Source organism: Rhineura floridana, chromosome 3 (genome assembly GCF_030035675.1).
Source record: "Rhineura floridana isolate rRhiFlo1 chromosome 3, rRhiFlo1.hap2, whole genome shotgun sequence".
Classification (NCBI taxonomy): domain Eukaryota; kingdom Metazoa; phylum Chordata; class Lepidosauria; order Squamata; family Rhineuridae; genus Rhineura; species Rhineura floridana.
Window position 1 is genome coordinate 156,152,323 of NC_084482.1, and position 19,398 is coordinate 156,171,720.

Below are 19,398 nucleotides of genomic sequence, written 5' to 3' on the forward strand. Positions count from 1 at the left end.
AAATGTTCTATGTCAGTCTCTACCTGGAAGCTGTGGGGCTGGTAGCCTTTTAAAATAATGATAAATTTGTTAATTTTGTCATAACAGCTGCCTTTCAAATCTAGGTTACCCATTCTCTAACAGTAGGGGCCAACAGCAGTAGTGTAGTTGCAAATTCACAAGTGCAGGGTCCCTTCATACTAGTCACAGCTATGCTCGCTTCCCCCTTTTTAAGGGGTTGAGAATAAAATCTTTGTTAATGCCTTCTCCCTAAACAACAGACACCCCTAGGAGCCAATCAGCATGAAAGAGGAGAGTGTTCTCAGTGGCTGACTCACCTTTCCCTCTGATTGGCTCCAATCATCAGGAAAGGACAAGGAAGCATGTTAGAAGACTCTTCTCAATGGCTAACACACTCCTCTTTCATGCTGATTGGCTCATAAGATGCTGGAGACATAGGGACCCTGCTGAGACCCTGCTTCCAAAATAGTAAGGGGTCTAAGACCCCCTGAGACCCTGGACAACTACATCCCTGGCCAACAGTGCAATCCTATACATCTCTACTCAAATGTAAACCTTATTAAGTTCAATATGGCTTACTCACAGGGATGTGGGTACATAATTAGCCTGACACCTCTGTCCATCTTTAAGGTAAGGACAGAACAATCCAACTTGCAATCCAACAATCCAAGCAGAGGGGGGCAGTGGCAGCGGAGCCAGCAGAAAACTCTGTGGGATCTTCCTCCCACTTGGGAACCACCAGCTTGGCTGAAAGCCAGCTCTGTTGGGAACTGTGCGCATGAACCAGCTGGAAAGCACTGGCTCCTGGGGGGAAGGAGCTCCCCACAGGCCACAATGGGATTTAAAAAAAAAACTTGAAGGTGGATCGGGACCCAAGGGAGGGCTCTGAATCCAAGAAGGATCTCACATAAGTCCCCCCTGCAGCTCTGCCCTCACCGCACCTCCAGAATGCCCCGTTTTCATGCCTTCTGCCAGCTTCCACCAGGCCTCCATCCGCTGGGCTGGCTGTCCCTGGAGGACCTCCAGCAGTACCAGGAGGCTCCTGGTGGAGCCACATCTCTGGAAGAAGTCAATTGGGCTAGATAATTAGTCTGTACACACGTGACATCTAATTATGTAATGATTGAAAAAAATCCTGGATAATTTTAATTTGATTGTGATACATTCTAACTGCATTCTCCTATAATTAGATTCTTTATATTCACTTCCCTGTCTTATCTGACTGCATAAGGTAACATCTGTATGGAAAAGGTGTAGGTGAGTGAGTGTTTTGTATAGAAAAGGAAATTCATGTATACATTTGATACCTTCTTTTCTATATGCAATGCTATACTATAGTTAGACACATCTGTTCTTTACTTTGTCTGTGGGTCATATTTATTGTTTACATAGCCCAGGAATGCCAAAGGAGCATAACAGCACTCAGCTGATAAAAATTCATCACTCCCACTGAAGAAGACCAGAAAAGGTCGAAACGTGTTTGGGACTTGCTTAGCCAAAAGATATTTTATTTCATTATATAATAAATCAAACAATAAATAAAAAAACATGACTGCCTTACACAAGGTTTCATGTATGTTCGTTTTTTACACATATACTAAACTTACATGTTATCGATGAGATTTGTTTAGTACAAAGACATTTTATTTACATATTTTTATTTCTGTATAAAGTTTTATGAATGCTAGCTATATTTATCATATAATAAATCTTAATGTTTTGAAAAGTCTACTACCAAGATTTATAAAGACCCGGAATTTTTTCAGTCATTACATAATTAGATATCATGTGTGTACAGGCTAATTATCTATCTGGGTTTCTTTCCTTTTTAGCATCAGAGAGCCACATCTCTGCCATGGCGGGGGGCTGCTGCTGGCAGAGCCCAGTGGAGCCCAGCACAGCAGGGAGCCTTCCAGCGAAGCCTGAGATCTGTAGCATCCAACTCACCCCAGCCCAGTGGAAGAATGAGCTGGATTGCACTCTAAAATCTTAACTTTTGTTAGAGATACCACATAAGCGCTTTCTTCTTAAAATCCACTTTTCTAATAACATGCGCTAACACAGTTATTAATGAATCTAGTAGTATGCTGTAGTAAATAATTTATTATTATTATTATTATTATTATTATTTGTAAAAATGTCTATACCACAAGCATTAAGAAAAAAATCACAGCAGTGAACAAAATAAAATTAATAGGAAAATTAAATTCATACAAGTGTAACATACATCACAAATCAGTAGATCAGCTTAATACATCAGCATAGTTGGATACCTCACCCAACTTATTATGGATATTACATGTACAGTTTTCTTCCAGAACACAATTGTAGGGTTTCCTACCAGTTTTGTGGCTATTTATTACTAACAGTAAAATTCCAGTCCTTGCCTTTAATCTATAATGCCTGTATATTACTAGGAAGCTGGCATCTGAAACCAACACACTGATTTTGAATGCATTAGTCATATGTAATCCAATCGCAGATAAAGTGTAGCTGTTGTTAGAAAAACTGCACTTAGAACTGATCTCATTCTTGGCAGAAGAATACAAAGAGGTTGTTTGAAGGAGCATGTCTTCCTTCAGAGAGTGAGTATAAGAGAATTTCAAGATGCTTGTGTCCTCCCAGCAACTGTACAACCAAAGTGGAAGCAGGAAAATACCACAAGGAAGCGTGCAGCAAGGAGATACCATAATTGTTTATTTTGAGCCATGGTTTCTATGCACAGTGAGGAAGCCCTGTGGTATAGTGGCCACCAACTACTAGACTGTTGGATCAGGGAAACCTGGGTTGAAATCCCTGCTCGGCCCTGGATGGCGAATGCCAAGTCAAAGTCTTTCAGTCCAGCCTACCTTGCAAGGCTGCTGTGAGGATACAATGAGACCTCTCAATATATGATGCCTTTGCTCCTTGGAGGAAGGGCAAGATACAAAACAAAAATGTGTGAGTTTCTGCAAGACCTGCTCCCTGCATTTCTGGCTGATTTCCACCTGGCCTGGAAGGGCGGGGCCCTGTCTCTCTCCAGCTACAAAAGCAGCAACTGCTGAAAGGGCCAGAGACCGTGTGTGTGTATGTGTGCGTGAACCTGCTGCTCGGGATGTCTATAGACTACTGGGGTTTTGTTTAGTATTATATGTTATATTTTACTCTATGTTATATTTTAGTCTATGTACGCCGCCTAGAGTGGCCGTTAATTCGGCCAGATAGGCGGCCTAGAAATAAAATTTTATTATTTTTTATTATTATTATAATAAATGCCACCCATTACCCACTATCAGCACATTCCCTTGTGGAATGCAGGTATCAGGTATGTTATTCTTCTGAGTTTGGGCTCTTGTTGTTCAACAAAACTACTGTCCAAAAGCACCCAGGAAGACCTAAGAGTCCCCTTCCAGGGTCAGCTCAAAACATTTTGTTGCCTGAGGCAAAGGACAAAGTGGTGCACTTGCACACCCACAAACACATTCCACATACAGAAGGCAACTGGAGTGGCAGCTGAATCCAATTTCAGAATTGGAAACAGGAAATCATCCTCCAGCGCACCTGAGGGCAGCAGGCTGGTTTAGGGGATGCAGGCAGGCCACATGGCACACACAGCTTTATCCTCTAACAGAGGGGAATTGCTGCGTGCTCAGGATGCACAGCCTAGGGGATTCTCGTTGCTGCCCCCCTCCAGCATCTGCCCCTGATGCAGTTGTCTTACTTTGCCTAATGGTAGGACCAAGCCATTTTGTGGTTTGATCATCACATTGCAGCATCATGTTGCCGATTTCACTTGATGCTGATTTCTCTAGGGAGAGCTATGCCTTCAAATGGGCAGAGCTCTTACTTTGGTGATATTGAGTTTAGCAAACAACCAGAAACTCAGGAAGCAGTATCCAAAGAAGGGAAAGGATGTGGAGGAGAAGGGGCTTAGCACATGTTCCTTGCATGTGTTTTCTGCTACCTGAGCTCATCCTACAATTCCCTCAGCCAGGACTACTGTGCGATTTATGGTGTGTAGAGCCAAGACATGTCCCTTATGGTTTGGAGGGATCATATATGCACCAAATCTGATCACCTGATGCCCTCTTTCCCCCAAAACATTCCACACAGGCATGTTCCAATACAAATGAGTATCAGAAGGAAAGTCCACAAAGAAAAACTTAGCTAAAAAGGGTTGATAACTAAGCAAAAGCATACAAATAAGCATACAGGCTTACCTCAGCAATAATCCCCACACAGCCAGCAATGACGGCAGCCTTGGCTTGAGCACCACTCATCCCTCCAAGGCCAGATGTGACAAAGACTTTCCCAGACAGGTTCTCCACTCCCAAGTAGCGACGGCCTGCATTGAGCACTGTTAGCTAAAGCATATGGCAGAAAAAGGGCAGTGTGACTGTACATGGTACCCCATGGCATAATTTGCCAATGGCTATACTTCTACTCCATTTCCATTTGCTTATCTTTGGGACTTTTTATTTCATCAACACATCTGTAGTTTTAGGAGTAAGCATGTAAAGCCCAAAACGAAGCGAAGGAGGCTCCAAACACTCCTCTCCAATCATTTGGGACCAATGGTTCTCTGAGTATGTCAAAGAAAGTTGCCTATGAAGGGTTCTACACGGCTAGCAGTGTCACCTTTAAATTATGCTGTTGTCCCGAGCATGCAAGGATGCCATTTGCACACTGATAATCCATAGCCCTTGTAATTCCATGGTGGCTTGCTAATGCTGTAAATGTTGGTGCCAGTAATCCACTTTAAGCAAGGTGCTAGTCATGTGAAACCCCACACAGTCTTTTTTATTATTATTCCATACCCAGAATCCCTTTTAAAATTGTGCCTCAGTGAGAATACAGTCATGTAGCCTTCACCTGACAGTTTTCTGGACTGGGATAGTTACGTCTTATGCTGGATAGCCTGCTTTGCATGAAGAAGGTCCAAGGTTCGGTTTGTGGCATTTCTAGTTAAAAGGAGTTCAGGCAGGAGGTAATGGGAAATGAGACTCCATGCATGTCTGAGACTCTGGCGAGCTGCTGCCTGTCACAATTGACACTAATGGAATTGATGGACAGTCTGACCTGGTGGAAACAGCTTCACAGAGCAGTGTTTTCCTATTTTCTGGACAGCTGAAACACTTTTTTCTGACATAAAAATAGAAAGCACACTCCACTTCTCTCCACTTCTCTGTGCGTCCATACAAGTCACTGCTGCAGGTGTCCTCCCACTCCGAGGGTGATAATTCTGCTCATATCTATCTTTAGTAATGACTGAAAAACCCAGTCTCACACACACTTGATGCAGAGATATGGTAGAACTGCCTGCCCCCAATGGAGGTGGATTTGAAGGAGGCAAAGGCCAAAGTTTTGCATCATTCAGAGACCTTTTGGGCAGCCTCTTGCTTAGATAAGGACTTTGGGCTCACAGAAGCCTTTATTACATAATTATTTTCTTGGGGCACAACAGCAGTTCCCTTGCAGTATACATTTGGGAGTGGCTCATTTACATATCTTACAATGAGCAGTGCAGTAGAATGAAGTAGCTACCTTGTCTTCAGTACAGCAGTGGGTCAGATCTGCAATGTGTATAGCTAAGAAATATTAAATATATCTTTAGTCAGGAGTGATATGATGTTTCCTTTTTTCACAAATGATACATTCTGCCTGATAGCAAACAGTTCTTACCACCGTTCCATGGACTATTCCCTGTGGTCCAATGTAACAATAGCTCCCGGCTGTCATCTGTCCGTACCTGTCAATAGCAGTGGATGCAACACAGTTTTCTCAGTCAACTCTGTATTATGTGGTCAGAAAAAATACCTATAACATGCTTCTCTACAGCTACATTAGCCCAGTAGTACAACATTTTCCAATTAATTATACCCCTAACATGCTTCTCTACATCTCTCCTTCTCTCACACATAACTTTCTACAGCGTGATTCTATACGTTAGTCAAATGTAAGTCCCACTGAGTTTAACCAGGTTGATTATCAAAAAGTCAGTATGGGATTGCAGCCTTTGGCCTGTATTCATATACACATAAATATAAGGCTCTATCCCTTCACCACAGGCATGCCAAAAATTCTAAATTCAGAAATATATTTTTTAAAAAATAGACCTCATACATTAATTAGGAAAATCAACTCATCTTGGACAATGGGTAACTTACATTGTAACCCCCATTGCAAACATTCTCTCATATTCATCTCTTGAAGAATAATTAGGAATTACCTAAACAAAGCAGAACAAGGAAATTTGTATTGATTGATTGATTGATGTAATGCATCTTAAACAGCACTTTCCCACTGACAATGTTCCCAGAACAGCTTAAGGATCACTACCCTCATTACAATCTAAATGACATGATACAAAAGGGAAAAGGGAGGAGGAGGAAGGAGGAAAAAAGCAAACACAGGCATCTTAAAATCACAAGAGTGGTGGGATGGGAAGAAAGGAGAAAAGAGAGAGGTCTCTGAATAATACCATGTTGGAAAACATTCTACCACCATCCCAGCATAATGATCCACCTTACTCATACTGAGAGTATGAGAGAAGCCATGGGAAGAGCAAATGAGATTGGGTTTTTGATGTTCCAATTACAGCTAATAAAGTATGACCCTATCATAATTGGGGAACTCTAAGAATACTCAGAAATGCCCAGATCATTTTTCTCTTTGCCTTTCCCCTTTTCCCAGGCACAGGGAAAGGACAACAGAAAATCAACATGGTATCAATGTATGTCACAGATGTCATTCGCTGAAATATGGATATATGAGGAGTTATGGATGCAACTGAGACTAAACATTTGTGACTAAATAACACAATCAGTTTCGATGTCAAGAGGCCAACTGCAGTGGTCAAGGTTGCTATTGCATTGGTGCTCTGCACTTGGACTTCCTGGTGGCGCCTGGTTGGCCAATATGTGAAAAAGAATGTTGGAGTAGTTCAACCTTGGATCTGATCCAGCTGGGCTGTTCTTATATTATAATCCAGCATCATCAGCTATGCCGCCTAACAAGATCGGCCTCAAAAGACCTTCTCTCTATCCCACCAGTCAAAACAGCTAGACTGGTGAGGACTAGAGAGAGGGCTTTTTCAATTGTGGCCCCCACCCTATGGAACTCCCTTCCAAATGATCTCCGCCAGGCCCCCTCTACAATGAGTTTCTGCCGGGCCATGAAGACCTGGCTCTTCAGGCAGGCCTTTGGGGTGGGTTAGATTTTATCATTATCGCTTTTAGATTTTAATGTTATTGTATTGGTGTGTCATTTTGTGTTATGTTGTTCATTTTGTACGTCGCCCAGAGAGGCTGGATGGCCAGCCAGATGGGCGACTAAGAAATCCAATAAATTAAATTAAATTAAAATAATGACTATAATGACTGGTCCAGGCAGGCTGAGTTCAATGTGCTGACATGTAGCTTCTGGCAACATAGTCTGAAATCATCATAGGCTAGGTGAAAACTGTGGCTGCTCACTAAAACAGGGGCTCTGATACCACATTAGAGTATAAGATCAGCATAAGGCCTACTATACTAGTACAAGGAGCTTTACACAGAGATTTGGGGACTGCAAGAATGTAGGAAGGGGTAGAGAGAGAAGCAGAGTCATCCACACCACTAGGAAGGCATTCTAAGGCTGCATTCAGACATGGGGTTTGTTGCGTTAGTTTTGCCAATGATAATAGTAGCACTTCTATCCTGATTTCTAACATTCCTTTGCAGTACCAGCTACCTAATGGAGCTGTGGCTGTTGGACTGGAATACTGCCATGTCATGCTAAATTTTATTCACCGCAGTGGGCGTGTTGGTGTAACACAACAATGAGTGTCATTGGACATGTCACTACTCCCCCATCCATTCTGCACACGTGCGCTTCTGTTCCCCCATAATTCCCCCGAGAAAGCAGTAAGAAAGAACCCCACATTTTGTCACTTTACTACCATGATTTTGGGGGTTAATGAAGTTGCAAATGATTTTTTTTTTAAGCAGTTAACATGAAAATGAGTGCTAAACTTCCACTAGGTTTCCAAAAGTGGCTTTTACAACATGTGAAAGATCAAATAAAATGTGGAAATTATCAAGTAAGGAACATCGCAAAATGGAACAAACTGTCATCTGAATGTAGTCTAAGTCTTCACTGAGTGTAGGGATAGGTGAATATGTTGATTTCAGTTCCTCTCGGTTTCTTATTTTTCCAATCTTAAGTACATTTCTTCACATTCCCACATCAGTTTGTGATTTTTTAAAAAAGAATCCTCATGAAAATTCATCAGCATTTTTTTGCAAATTTCTCCTACTATACACATTTTTATACAGTTGGGCCCCGCTTTACGGCGTTCCGCTTTATGGCGTTCCGCTGATGCGGTGGCTTTCATTTTCAATTTTAAAGGTATTTTTTGCTCTTTTGTGACGTTTTGCGCTGTTTTCGCGTCATTTTCGCCCAATGCGGCCCATTATAGTGAATGGGTTCCGCTTTACGGCAATTTCCGCTTTACGGTGGGGGTCCAGAACGGAACCCACCATATAAGTGGGGCCCGCCTGTATGCAATTTTGGCTAATATACACTTTTTTCCCAAAGCAATTTCCCCTAATATAATGCATTTGTATATTATTTTCACTAATATATGCATTTATACGCACACTTTACCATAGTATATATTGTTTCAAAAGATGTGAATTTACCAAGCTTGCTTTTAAATGAATCCAATTTTTCTCCCATCCCTAACTGAGCACAGGCAGAATCGTGCACCAGCCCACGAAAGATTATAATAACGGAACATGGAAAGGATTTTCAGAAGCAAGAGACAGGACTGGGATGTCAGATTTATATAGTGTCAAGAATGTTAGCTGTTAAAAGTACATTAAATATTAGTATTGCATACTGAAAGATTCTAAAGTAGGACCAAACCATCATTCCCTTAACACTGAACTCAGGTGGTTGAGCACAGACAGGATTTGAGCCAAAATGAGGCCTTTAAGAAACAAGAGGGAGGTATCAATATGCTCAGACAAATTTTGCAGCATGCAGAAGTACAAAATGTTTTTTAAAAAATACAAGGGGCAAAACACTCCCCCCCCCAAAAAAAATATCCTATAAGAACTGTGCATGCTTAGTGGCCTTAGTGGCAAAGAATGCTGATGGCCAGTTGGAAAAGAAAAATGTGAAGCCAGGATTGACCTGCTTGAGCCTCTTACAGCTTATTCTACTATGCCTCATGGAGTAGTTTGTTAAGGGTGCTGGAAATTCTAGCTCAGTGAGGGCTAAACTATGGCTCCCAGGATTCTTTGGGGAAAGGTGTGTGCTTTAAATGAGCTTGAAATATGCTTTAAATGTATGGCATGGATGTGACCTTTGTGTTAAATGATCAGATAGGAAACACTAGAGGATCGCAGCCAACCCACTTCAGATCAATGAGGCAAAGCACAGTCCCTGCCAGAAAGTATTGCGGGAAATGATAAGTGATAACGAGAAAACGGTGAAGGTGGCAGGAGTAATTTACCATCCCGTTGGTTATGACTAATCGAGGAGCGCTGCGATGGCTAGGGAAGAGCCCCAAAGGGTGCCCACTGTACATGACTAATGTCTGCTCTTCAGTCATCTCAGACAAATAGTGCATCACCAGCCAGAACTGAAAGAGAGAAAAAGGGGAAAATAGAAGAGCAAGCTTCCTTCATATATTGAGTCGCTTTTGAAAGGCTTCTAGAGGGCAAAATAGACAAGACCAATGTGTTGGAAGAACTGGGCCACTACCAAATTCCTATAAAGTGACTTCAAATGCAGCATTGGCGAGGGAGGGGGGTAAATGTGCCACACACAAACACACATATCTTCCCCTGGAAACTGTTTCTCCACAGCCATTTTATTTCTCTCCTGGTAGGGCTCTGAAAGTAGAAATAATTCCCACTAAGGAGGATTGTAGTGGTGGTGGTGGAAGAAACTGCTAAGGAGAAGTGGTTTTGGGGGAAACAAGAGCCCTGAGCATAGGAAGCTGCCTTATACCAAGTCAGTCCATCTGGATCTGTCTATACCAGCTTTCTCCAACTTGGTGCCCTCCAGATGTTGTTGGACTACAACTCCCATCATCCCTGACCAATGGCCATGCTGGCTGGGCTGATCGGAGCTGTGGTTAAACAACATCTGGAGGGCCCGATGTGAGGGAGGCTGCCACTATACTACTGGGGGCTGGTCTACACTGACCAGCAGCAGCAATTCAGGGCTTCAGACCAGGAAACTTTTCTAGTTCTACCAAAGGATTGAACAGAGGCCTTGTACATGCAAAGGATGTCCTCTGCCTACTAAGCTAGGGCTCTCTCCCTCAGCTTAGTGGGTAAAAGTTTCAGCAGCCCTTCCTGCCTTCCCGCACTGCATTTTCAGTCACCTCCCTGCACCAGAAATAACACTTTGAGGAATAATGTTGCTATAACCAAACATCTTTACAAACAGTCTCTTTTTCATGAAACAAAATACGGAGAACAAACTGTCCTTATCGCAGCTAAAGAAAACCATTCATCCGATTGCTATTCTGAAGTAACCTGCGACAAAGGAGTATTGTTTGCTGTGCTGTGAAATATCAAAGTTGGAGACAACTGATGGAGCAAAAGAAGAGATAGCAAGTTTCCAAATGTTGTGTTTTCTGTATTTCTTCCTGCAGCCAATACATGCCCTGAGGAATGTTTGACACTTGGTACAAAATCATGTTCTGCCAACATCTTTCAAAAGCATCATGGCTGTTTCAAGAAAAAGAACCAGAAAGAGCTCAACTCTGCCTGGGAACCTGGGAGTCTCTTCTCCTAATCCCGGATAGGGCAGGGGAGGATTGTGCAGAGCTTGGAAAAGTTACTTTTTTGAACTACAACTCCCATCAGCCCCAGCCAGCATGGCCACTGGATTGGGCTGATGGGAGCTGCAGTTCAAAAAAGTAACTTTTCCAAGCTCTGGGATTGTGCTTATCTAATGATGAGCCAAATGCACTCTGCACCTGCTTAGAAGCACTCTTACCTTTGGAAAAGACATTTTGCTTTAAAGCATTCAAACTACAGTGATAGAGTGCTTCCAGATTACTGTTTATTGTGGGATTGGTACTCCTTGTGCATGCAAGGTTTGGACAGCATCCACATAATGTTATTGGTATCAAAATGTCAGCACATGTCCCCCCACACCATTTAATCTGGATTTACAGTTTCCTTGAAAAATCTGAAAAGTTATAAGTTAATATGTTATCCAGATAATGACCCCAAATTGTGACCTTCAAAAATGCGAAGAGGCCAGCCATAAAAGGTAAGGAAACCATCGCCTTCCCCACCTCCAGCCCGCATAATTCAAGCACAAGGTTGCTGTTTTGATGTTTATTTTTTAAGTTAAATGCCCCACCAACTGCATGACTTTAGGCACAAAGATTTCTGGATTGTAGTCAACAACTGCCAACAAGTTAATCAAACTTTGCCTAAGCAGAATGGGGATGTAATGGATTTAACAAGAGTATGGTCAAGTATGGCAACAAACGTGTCAACATCATACCTGTGCCCAGTTGCTGAATACTTGTCCGTTTCCTCCATAGGTTACAAGCTCCTGTGGAAACTGCAAAAGACACATTTTAAATTATATTTTATATTTTAAACAGTGCTCTCATGCAATATTTCCAAATATTTCATTTGTAGTGATCTCAGTATTCCCTAAGAGCATTTAAATGTCAAATACAGCTGAGTGATACATTCCCCATGTAATTCTTAACATAAAGCAGTGAAACAAAAGTGAGGCATTTATCCCAAAAGATATATGATTTCTCTGTCAGAATAACAAAATATTCAACTTTTCCTTCTTTTATTAATAAGAGCCCTATGTTCTTTTCTTTCACTGAAATCAGTGGAACTGATTAAAACACTTATTAATAATGTTCATGTGGGTTCTTAACTGCTTAAAGAGTTTCACATACATTATCTCAGAAATCCTTACAGCACCCTTGTAAATTACGCCAAAATTATTGCCCCATTTTATAGGTAGGATACTTAAGACTGCACAGTAGGATAGTTTATGACTAAGGGTTGCATCCAACAAATACATTATGAGAGCAGAAGAACTTCTGCTTGAACAACAGAACTTCCCCTCCCCTTCCTCCACCCTTGTGCCCCCTACATCTGCTTTGGGTTTCCCCCCAACCTTTGGGAGCAGATTTGCGGGCGGTGTAGGGTTGTAGGGGGAGGAGAGAGAGGGAAAGTTCCATTGCATGGATGGAAGTTGTCTGAGAAGAAGTCATTCTGCTCATGCAGTGACTTAGTGGGATTCAATCATAAGCATGTTAGGAAAGCAAGTCCTCTTGTTAAGAAGAACATTTTAAGTTACCTCACAAAAACAGTCCAGCCTGGCCTGGCCAGTAGAGCTAGAGAAAGGCTAGCCTGCTTTAGATCAAACTATTGTGTTATATTCTGGATAAAACCAGTTTAATCAAAATACAGCTTAAACAGTCAAGCAGCACATGGCAGAGCTGAGATTTGACCACAGGATCCTGGCCTATTCTATTAACCTTCTTACTGTACTAACTCTGTAACTTGGCAAGAGTATAGCTTTTTCTAGATTGTGCCTGTGGCTTCTATTAGCACCAGCCATTTCTTAGGATGCCTCTGCAATGATAGAAAAGAAATATCTAGCCTCCACAGTTCAAAAAGTATGAAATCGTCCACCTCCACATCTCTAAGCTATCTGAACAACACACTAAGGACAATAAATGGCAGAATCAGTTTGCCTGATATAGCTTGCATATCAACTGGAAAAATGCTGGTGAAGTGGTTCCCTACCCAATGCTGTACAATTTGACACCTGCCTTTGTGGTGACAGTTGTAGTTGTATTATAAAGCATCAGACAGGTACAATGTATCCAGCCCCATGTTGCAAGGGGCAGCGTCTGCCAACTTTGGTGCCCTCCAGCTATTTTGCACTACTACTCTCATCTGCTCCAGTTCAAAACATCAAGAGGTCACTGTGATGTTCCTGATTATATTGTAAATATGGTAAGTGCTGGTTATATAGAAGATATATGGTAAGTAGAGTGAAAGAGGAGGGGGGAGTACATGAGCGGTAGAATGCTGGATGATTGGCCGAGCGTTTGAATGGCTGGGAGTATAAATGAAAGAATGACAGTTGAATCTGGGAGGTGGTTTTTAGAGGGTGTTTAGGAGGTGGTGTTTGAGAGGTTGAGAGAGAGGTTGGAGGTTTGGAGGTTTGGTGGTGTGGAGAGTGAGTCAGAGTTCTGAGGCAATTAGTAAGAAGTTAAGTACCTAACATAATATAGATGAAACCATACGCTTGTGAAACATTCCTTAAGTAATCTTGTTATTTCTGATATTAAATAAATACTTGTTTGGTTTACCAAAGGCCTGATCCTTGGCTGGGGGAATATACAGACCAGAAGGGAGGGCAAGGTAATTACCAAGGCTGAACAGAAACTGTATCTAATGGTGGCAGCCGGGAAGGGAGAGATTGTAGCAAGTCACGTATCCAGAGCAACCCAGAGTTGTATGCTTTAAATATAAAGATACAAGGGGGTTGGGAACAGCATAGGCATACAGTCACAAAGTAACAAGCTATAGAGAGACTTAGGCAAAGTCTCTGGAAGTTTGGGTTACAGAAAGTGACTGGTGGTGCTGCCTAGCAGTGGGATCTAGGGAGATCTGTGCTAGAGCTGTAAAGGGTAAGAATAAAGCTGACGTTCCTGTCTGCTGGTAGCCCCAAGTGAGAGCTTCACAGGTGGTGCTGGGGAAGGACGTCACAGTCACCAACCTGGCAGAGGGTGCCCAGTAATCCCTTGCAACATGACTCTGTGCCTTTACCAGTTGCATAAGTGGCAGAAATCATCCATGGCAGGAAACCAGTTACATAAGCAGCAGGAATACTTTTCCCTATTATGAAAAGGCATATCAAAAAAGGTAGTGATCCTATTCCCCTGAGAAGCCCAGAACTACTCCTGAATCTCTCAGCAGCATTGGAATACAGCTTAATGCTAAAACCCCCACTGGACTTTCAAACAATATAGGCTCCTCTGATGGTAGTCCCAACTCTACAAGTATGGTGAAGTGCAAGTGTGAAGACAGCAATGACAGCACATATTGAAAGGTATAAAAGGTAGCCCTAGGGATAGACAATAAACTAATTGGATGCATAGATGTGCCCAAAATTGTTTGATGGCAAAACAGATGAGGCCATTCTGCTGCATAGTCAGGCGAGGATTGAAATTCTTCAACAGTTTAGAAGGAGCTCAATAAAGAAAAAATGGACTTTTTAAAATGATCGGAATATTCATTTCTGAGAAATTTCAGCTCATCCCTAATTTTGTAAATGTTCAGAGTGGTATGCTAATATTGCACTATTCCTATGCTCATTAAATTAGTAGAGAAAATAGAGTTGATCACTTGCTGCATTTCAGAATGATCCATGCACAACTGATATATGTTAATTCACCAAAAGCAGTGTATTGCCACTGCTGTCGGATTCTTTCCAGGACTAAACCTTTCACTGAATTTTCATTACCTGTGCCACTGCAGGGTCAAGATTATTCATAATCATGTGCATTACTGCAGCAGCCTGGATGTTTTTGCAGGGATATTCCTGGATGGGGTGAGCTCTGAAATTAAAATATATGTGAGAAAATGAAATAATTATATCCAACCTTTTTACAATTGCATAGCTGGATTTATCCCCCCCAAATTACAACAAAACAGCAATGAGAATAAAACATTTGATAGCATAGTAAAGCCCAATGGGATCCCCTTTTTAATTAGAGATTGCTCTAATGTGATCAGTGCCTTCAAACATTTCTCTGAGTATTCAAAGTGCTTTGAGTGTCCCCATCAAAATGCATTCCCACTATAAAAACTAGTGCTATACCAAAAATTTCTTCCATCATTTCTTTCCTGACCATGCTCAATCAGGTAATGAGAAAAGATTTTTTTTAAAAAAACTAGCACAAAGAAAAGCATGGTTGGCTCACAGGTTGGTAGGTTGTGTTTACTTTTTTTGTGAGGGTCCTTTCTTTCTTTCATTCCACAAATTCTCTCTCCAGTGGTCTGCCTTCTGCACCTTTTCTGGCTGCACTCTTCCGCAAAACCCCATGACATCTTTGGCCGGGCTTCTCCAAAAGGGCAGGAAAGTGGGGAGAGTGTGTACTATATGCCCGACAGCTATCTGGGTTTTAAGTAAGGTCTTTTTGCTTTTAAAGAAATTAGCTCAGAAACATTTTTTTTTAAAGTAAAAAAGACTTCCCTTAAAAACAAAAACAATGTGTTCACCAGTTTCAGGCATTTCATAGCCGGCCTCCCTGGCTTCCCACGCTTGAATTAAAGCCCAGTGAAAGACTTCATAAGGCAACTCCTCTCACGTGCCTTTTTCAGATCAGGGAGGCTGCAGAGCATTGGAAAAATGTTTAATGGAAAGAAACACACACACACACACTACTCTCAGCCCCCTTGCAATGATAAAGTAAGTGCAATCCCACCCAAACCAAAATTCAAAAGAAATTCTAACATGCTCTGCAAATGAGGCATTAAAAATGGAAGCCTCTTTCACTGGGGGGGAGGGGACTTTTGAGAAATTGGAAGACATAGCACTAGTATAAACTGATCAGAGGCCAAACTGTAATCTGTATCACAGAACTGCAGGGTGTGTGCCAATAGTTGTGCTTATTGCTTGCAACATATCACATTTCTGGACAACAATTACTTTATTTGCATATGGATTGTAAATGGATTGACCCTCTTGCTCTTGCTCTGCATATGGAAACTCATTTAGCTGAGGAAACTGGGATAGCCAGCTGTGCTCATTCAATATCCATTGACCAGTTTCATTTGAACTATATGAAGCTGTACAGTTTTAGCAGCTGGACATCCATCCCCACTGACACATATCCATTAACGACACATATCAGGATGAAAAAGAAAATTTGTAGTCTTTGCCAGGTTAAGAACTCATTTTAATTTTGTTTTTTAAATCATAGTGCCCAGTTTTATAGTGCCTAGTGATGTAAGAAGACATTGTTTTCCATTCTGCCATATATTTGTCGCATGCAGCACTGTTTCTGTTCCACTGCAGTTCATCTTCTGACAATAATTACATTATTTGTTTCACTGTCCGCTATTGCAAAATTGTGCAATGTACATAATTTATGTTACTAATTACATAAATTAACTAATTTGCACTGTCACTATGTTATTCCATCCCATTCATTTCAGTGCAAAGGAAATGCAATGCAAATGGAGGGGGGAGACCATAATCAGTTATGTATAATTTGTGGCTTGAAAGCAACAACAACAGTGAACACCAATAATATTTGTTGGACTGCTTTCCATTCAGACATGGGACAAATGAACAAACACTGGTAATTTCCACTCCCATTTCTACTTTTGCCGGAATTCTCCAGCATCCCTACTAATGTCTGTTTGTTTTGTCTCCCCCAGCCGGCTTCTTTGCTTGCAATTGGACTTCTGCCTGTCCAGCTTGGTTCATGGCTGTGCCTTCATAGCATTTGCTATGACATACTTCAGCTACATCCCTAAACCAAGAGGAATGAATCTCACTCTCACCATAAAACTAGCTATTCTCAAGCCTTTACCTCATCTCAGTTTGGGGACAGAACCTGTACATGTAGATATGTCCATAGAGTCTCAGCTCCTTGGCAAATTCTGGTGCCAGGACCACATGCAAGTCAGAAGGGAAATAACGCAGGGAGTTCTTCAAAGCCAGCTGTCGAGGAATGGAGAGAGAAAGAGAAGGATGCAGCACTAAGGTGACTAAGTGGGTGGTTATCATAGCTAGTTAAATGCATACATTTTATCAGGTTTAATGGGAAATGTGCCCAGATCCTACAAATGTATTCAAGGGCAATGACCATTAATAAGTATGAGGCTCCAGCAAACAAGGTAGCACAGCATTTGGATGGGATCTTTTCATTCTAACCTTTATATAAACAAGATCATATCCTGCCACAGGCCCTTTGCTGCAGCCATTCTCTGGAGGAGATGGAACAGCAAGCAGAACCAGCTGCAGTTAGCAGACATGGGAACTCCATGGTTCCATTATACTAAAGCACAAAATGATGCAGAATGCTCCAATGCCTGCCTGATGACAGAGCACTGCCAAGTCAAGTTTGTAACTCCATTGTCACGCTGAAATGGCACAAAAGGTTCAGTGCTTGCTAAGGAATCTAATGGACCCAAATCACCCAGTGCCGTGCCAAAGAAAGCACAACGCTTCTGTGCTCAGATATTCAAATGTGCTAGCATTACCAAACAGGCTATTTTTACAAGCTTGCCCTCTTAGATGGTTGCTGGTAAGGATGGAGCAGAAATTTGATTCAGTTCACATTTAAAGCCAAATTCATCAAATTCGCACTTTCCAAAACAATATGAGAATTGAAACACAGTCATCCTTCAAAATTCTCACTTGTCTGAATTTTGCAGTACAGTTCTCCACCAAGGCAATGTTTGCCCAAATGCATATACAAGGGGGAAATGTGCAAAAAAAGGAATATATTAGTGAAAATAACATGCAAAAATGTATTACGTTAGGAGAAATTGCTTGCAAAAATGTGTACGTTAGTCAAAACTGCATACAAACATGTATTTAGCAAGAGAAATTCACATTAAAGTGCTGAAAAGGTTTCATGAGGATTTTTTAAAAAACAAAAACGCAAATTTCTGTGGAGGACTGAAGTTAAGACTGGAAAAATGAGGAAACGGAGAGAACTAAAATCGACAGATTCTTCCATCGCTAGTTGTCAGGCATGGAGGCTGCAAAGCCGGAGGGGGGGGGGGTCCAGATGAGCCATTTTTGCTGCTATGTGTGCATTTTTGCTCTAGTGTGCACTTGCAGATGGCATGTATAATGGTCTCAGCTGCCACTGAACAAACAAGCCAGCTTTCTGCCTGTGACTTTGTCCCAAGCACCTCTCAAGCAGTATGTGGATCTGTCACCACCCTTGGCAGGCAGGCTAAGCATGAAGAACATGAAACCGCTTTCCCCAGAATCCCCACATTGTCCAGAAAAGGTATGGGCTCTCCTTTGCTAGAGAAGGGGGGGTGGCCATCTGCCAGGGTTGCTGTAGTTCAGGTATGGGGAACCTGTGGCCCTCCAGATGTTGCTGAACTACATGCCCCATCAGCCCTAGCATGAAGGGAGTTGTGGTTCAGCAACATCTGGAGGGCCAAAGGTTCCCCGCATCTGTTGTAGTTGCATTCTGAATTGCAGATCCTGCAACGAAGAGGGGTTTTGTATGACCTCCTAGGTCGCTTCCAACTCTGTCATTCTACCAACCCTACTTTGTGGCTGCACTAACCACATATTCTGAGGGGGATCTGCCCAAACACTTTTTTTATTTTTAACATTTCAGTAGTTAGTGCAGTCTTAAGATTTTCTCTGAACCACACAGAGTTCATGAAAAATAGGGCTAAAAGAAAAAACAAAACTGAGGTCTTCATAGAGCATATTGCCATGCTTAAAATGTGTAACTTTAGTCAGAAAGTTCCCTGCAGCCAAGTTTGAATATCTTAAAGAAGTAAAAGATGCCGGTAACCTCAACAATACTCTGTAAGTTTGTGTCTCTCCAGCAGGCAAACTAGATATAATCTGTCCTGTCCTCTTCAGTAGGCTCATGTCATTGTCATTAAACACACACACATATGGGATATGAAACAAGGAAAGCTTTGATAGATATACTTCTGGTTTGTTCACTTTTTACTCCCTGTTCAGAACTCATGTGTGATATGAAATGTGTGGGAACAGCCCACACAGGTGGAGTCAAAATCAAGCCATCAAGCAGATCCTCCTATATCCAAACTTCACTTCTCTAGATCTTTTGTGGCCTCCTTCAGCAAACTGCTTAAAAGTTTAGTGGGCTCTTCTTTGCAAAATCAAATACAGGCAGTGGTGCAATTAGCTAATTTTAGACTTTGGATTTCATTGTCTCGGAGGGGCAGGAGGCAGTGGCAAGATCAAGGCTGGATGGGAACAATGGGGAGGAGCACTGGATTGGCTCTGCCAGTGTGCCTATACAGCCCCCACGTCACTACTACCCTCGCCCCACCTCCTCCCAGTAAGTAGCAGGAGCACTATTGCTCCTGTTTGGATAGGAGCAGGAGAGGCTCTATGGATAGCAATGTCTTCAAAATAGTCAAAGATGGTTAGCTAGCCCTGCTGCTTTTTTATTCATTTATTTTTGTTTATTATATTTATAGCCCATCTTTCCTCCAAGGAGCTCAAGATGCTATACAAAGTTCTCCCCTCTCTATTTCACCCTCACACAATCCTGTGACGTAGGTAAGGCTGAGAGACAGTGACTGGCCCAAGGTCACCCAGTGAGCTTCATGGATGAGTGGGGATTCAAACCCTGATCTCCCAGGTCATAGTCAAATATGCTAACCATTACACCATGCTGGC

The 19,398-nt window shown here is 42.0% G+C and overlaps 1 protein-coding gene across 1 annotated transcript in view; it reads right to left on the reverse strand.

Annotated features, from left to right (window-relative positions):
• Positions 1–19,398, reverse strand: part of UROC1 (urocanate hydratase 1) — a 92,782-nt gene that overhangs the window by 63,071 nt on the left and 10,313 nt on the right. Inside the window, exons 2-8 of the mRNA XM_061618419.1 lie at positions 16,577–16,707; positions 14,500–14,593; positions 11,497–11,556; positions 9,479–9,607; positions 6,147–6,208; positions 5,662–5,728; positions 4,200–4,343 (exon numbers count right to left, since the gene is read on the reverse strand). Of these exons, the coding sequence (XP_061474403.1) occupies positions 4,200–4,343; positions 5,662–5,728; positions 6,147–6,208; positions 9,479–9,607; positions 11,497–11,556; positions 14,500–14,593; positions 16,577–16,707 (687 nt within the window). The remainder of the gene's footprint in view (positions 1–4,199; positions 4,344–5,661; positions 5,729–6,146; positions 6,209–9,478; positions 9,608–11,496; positions 11,557–14,499; positions 14,594–16,576; positions 16,708–19,398) is intronic.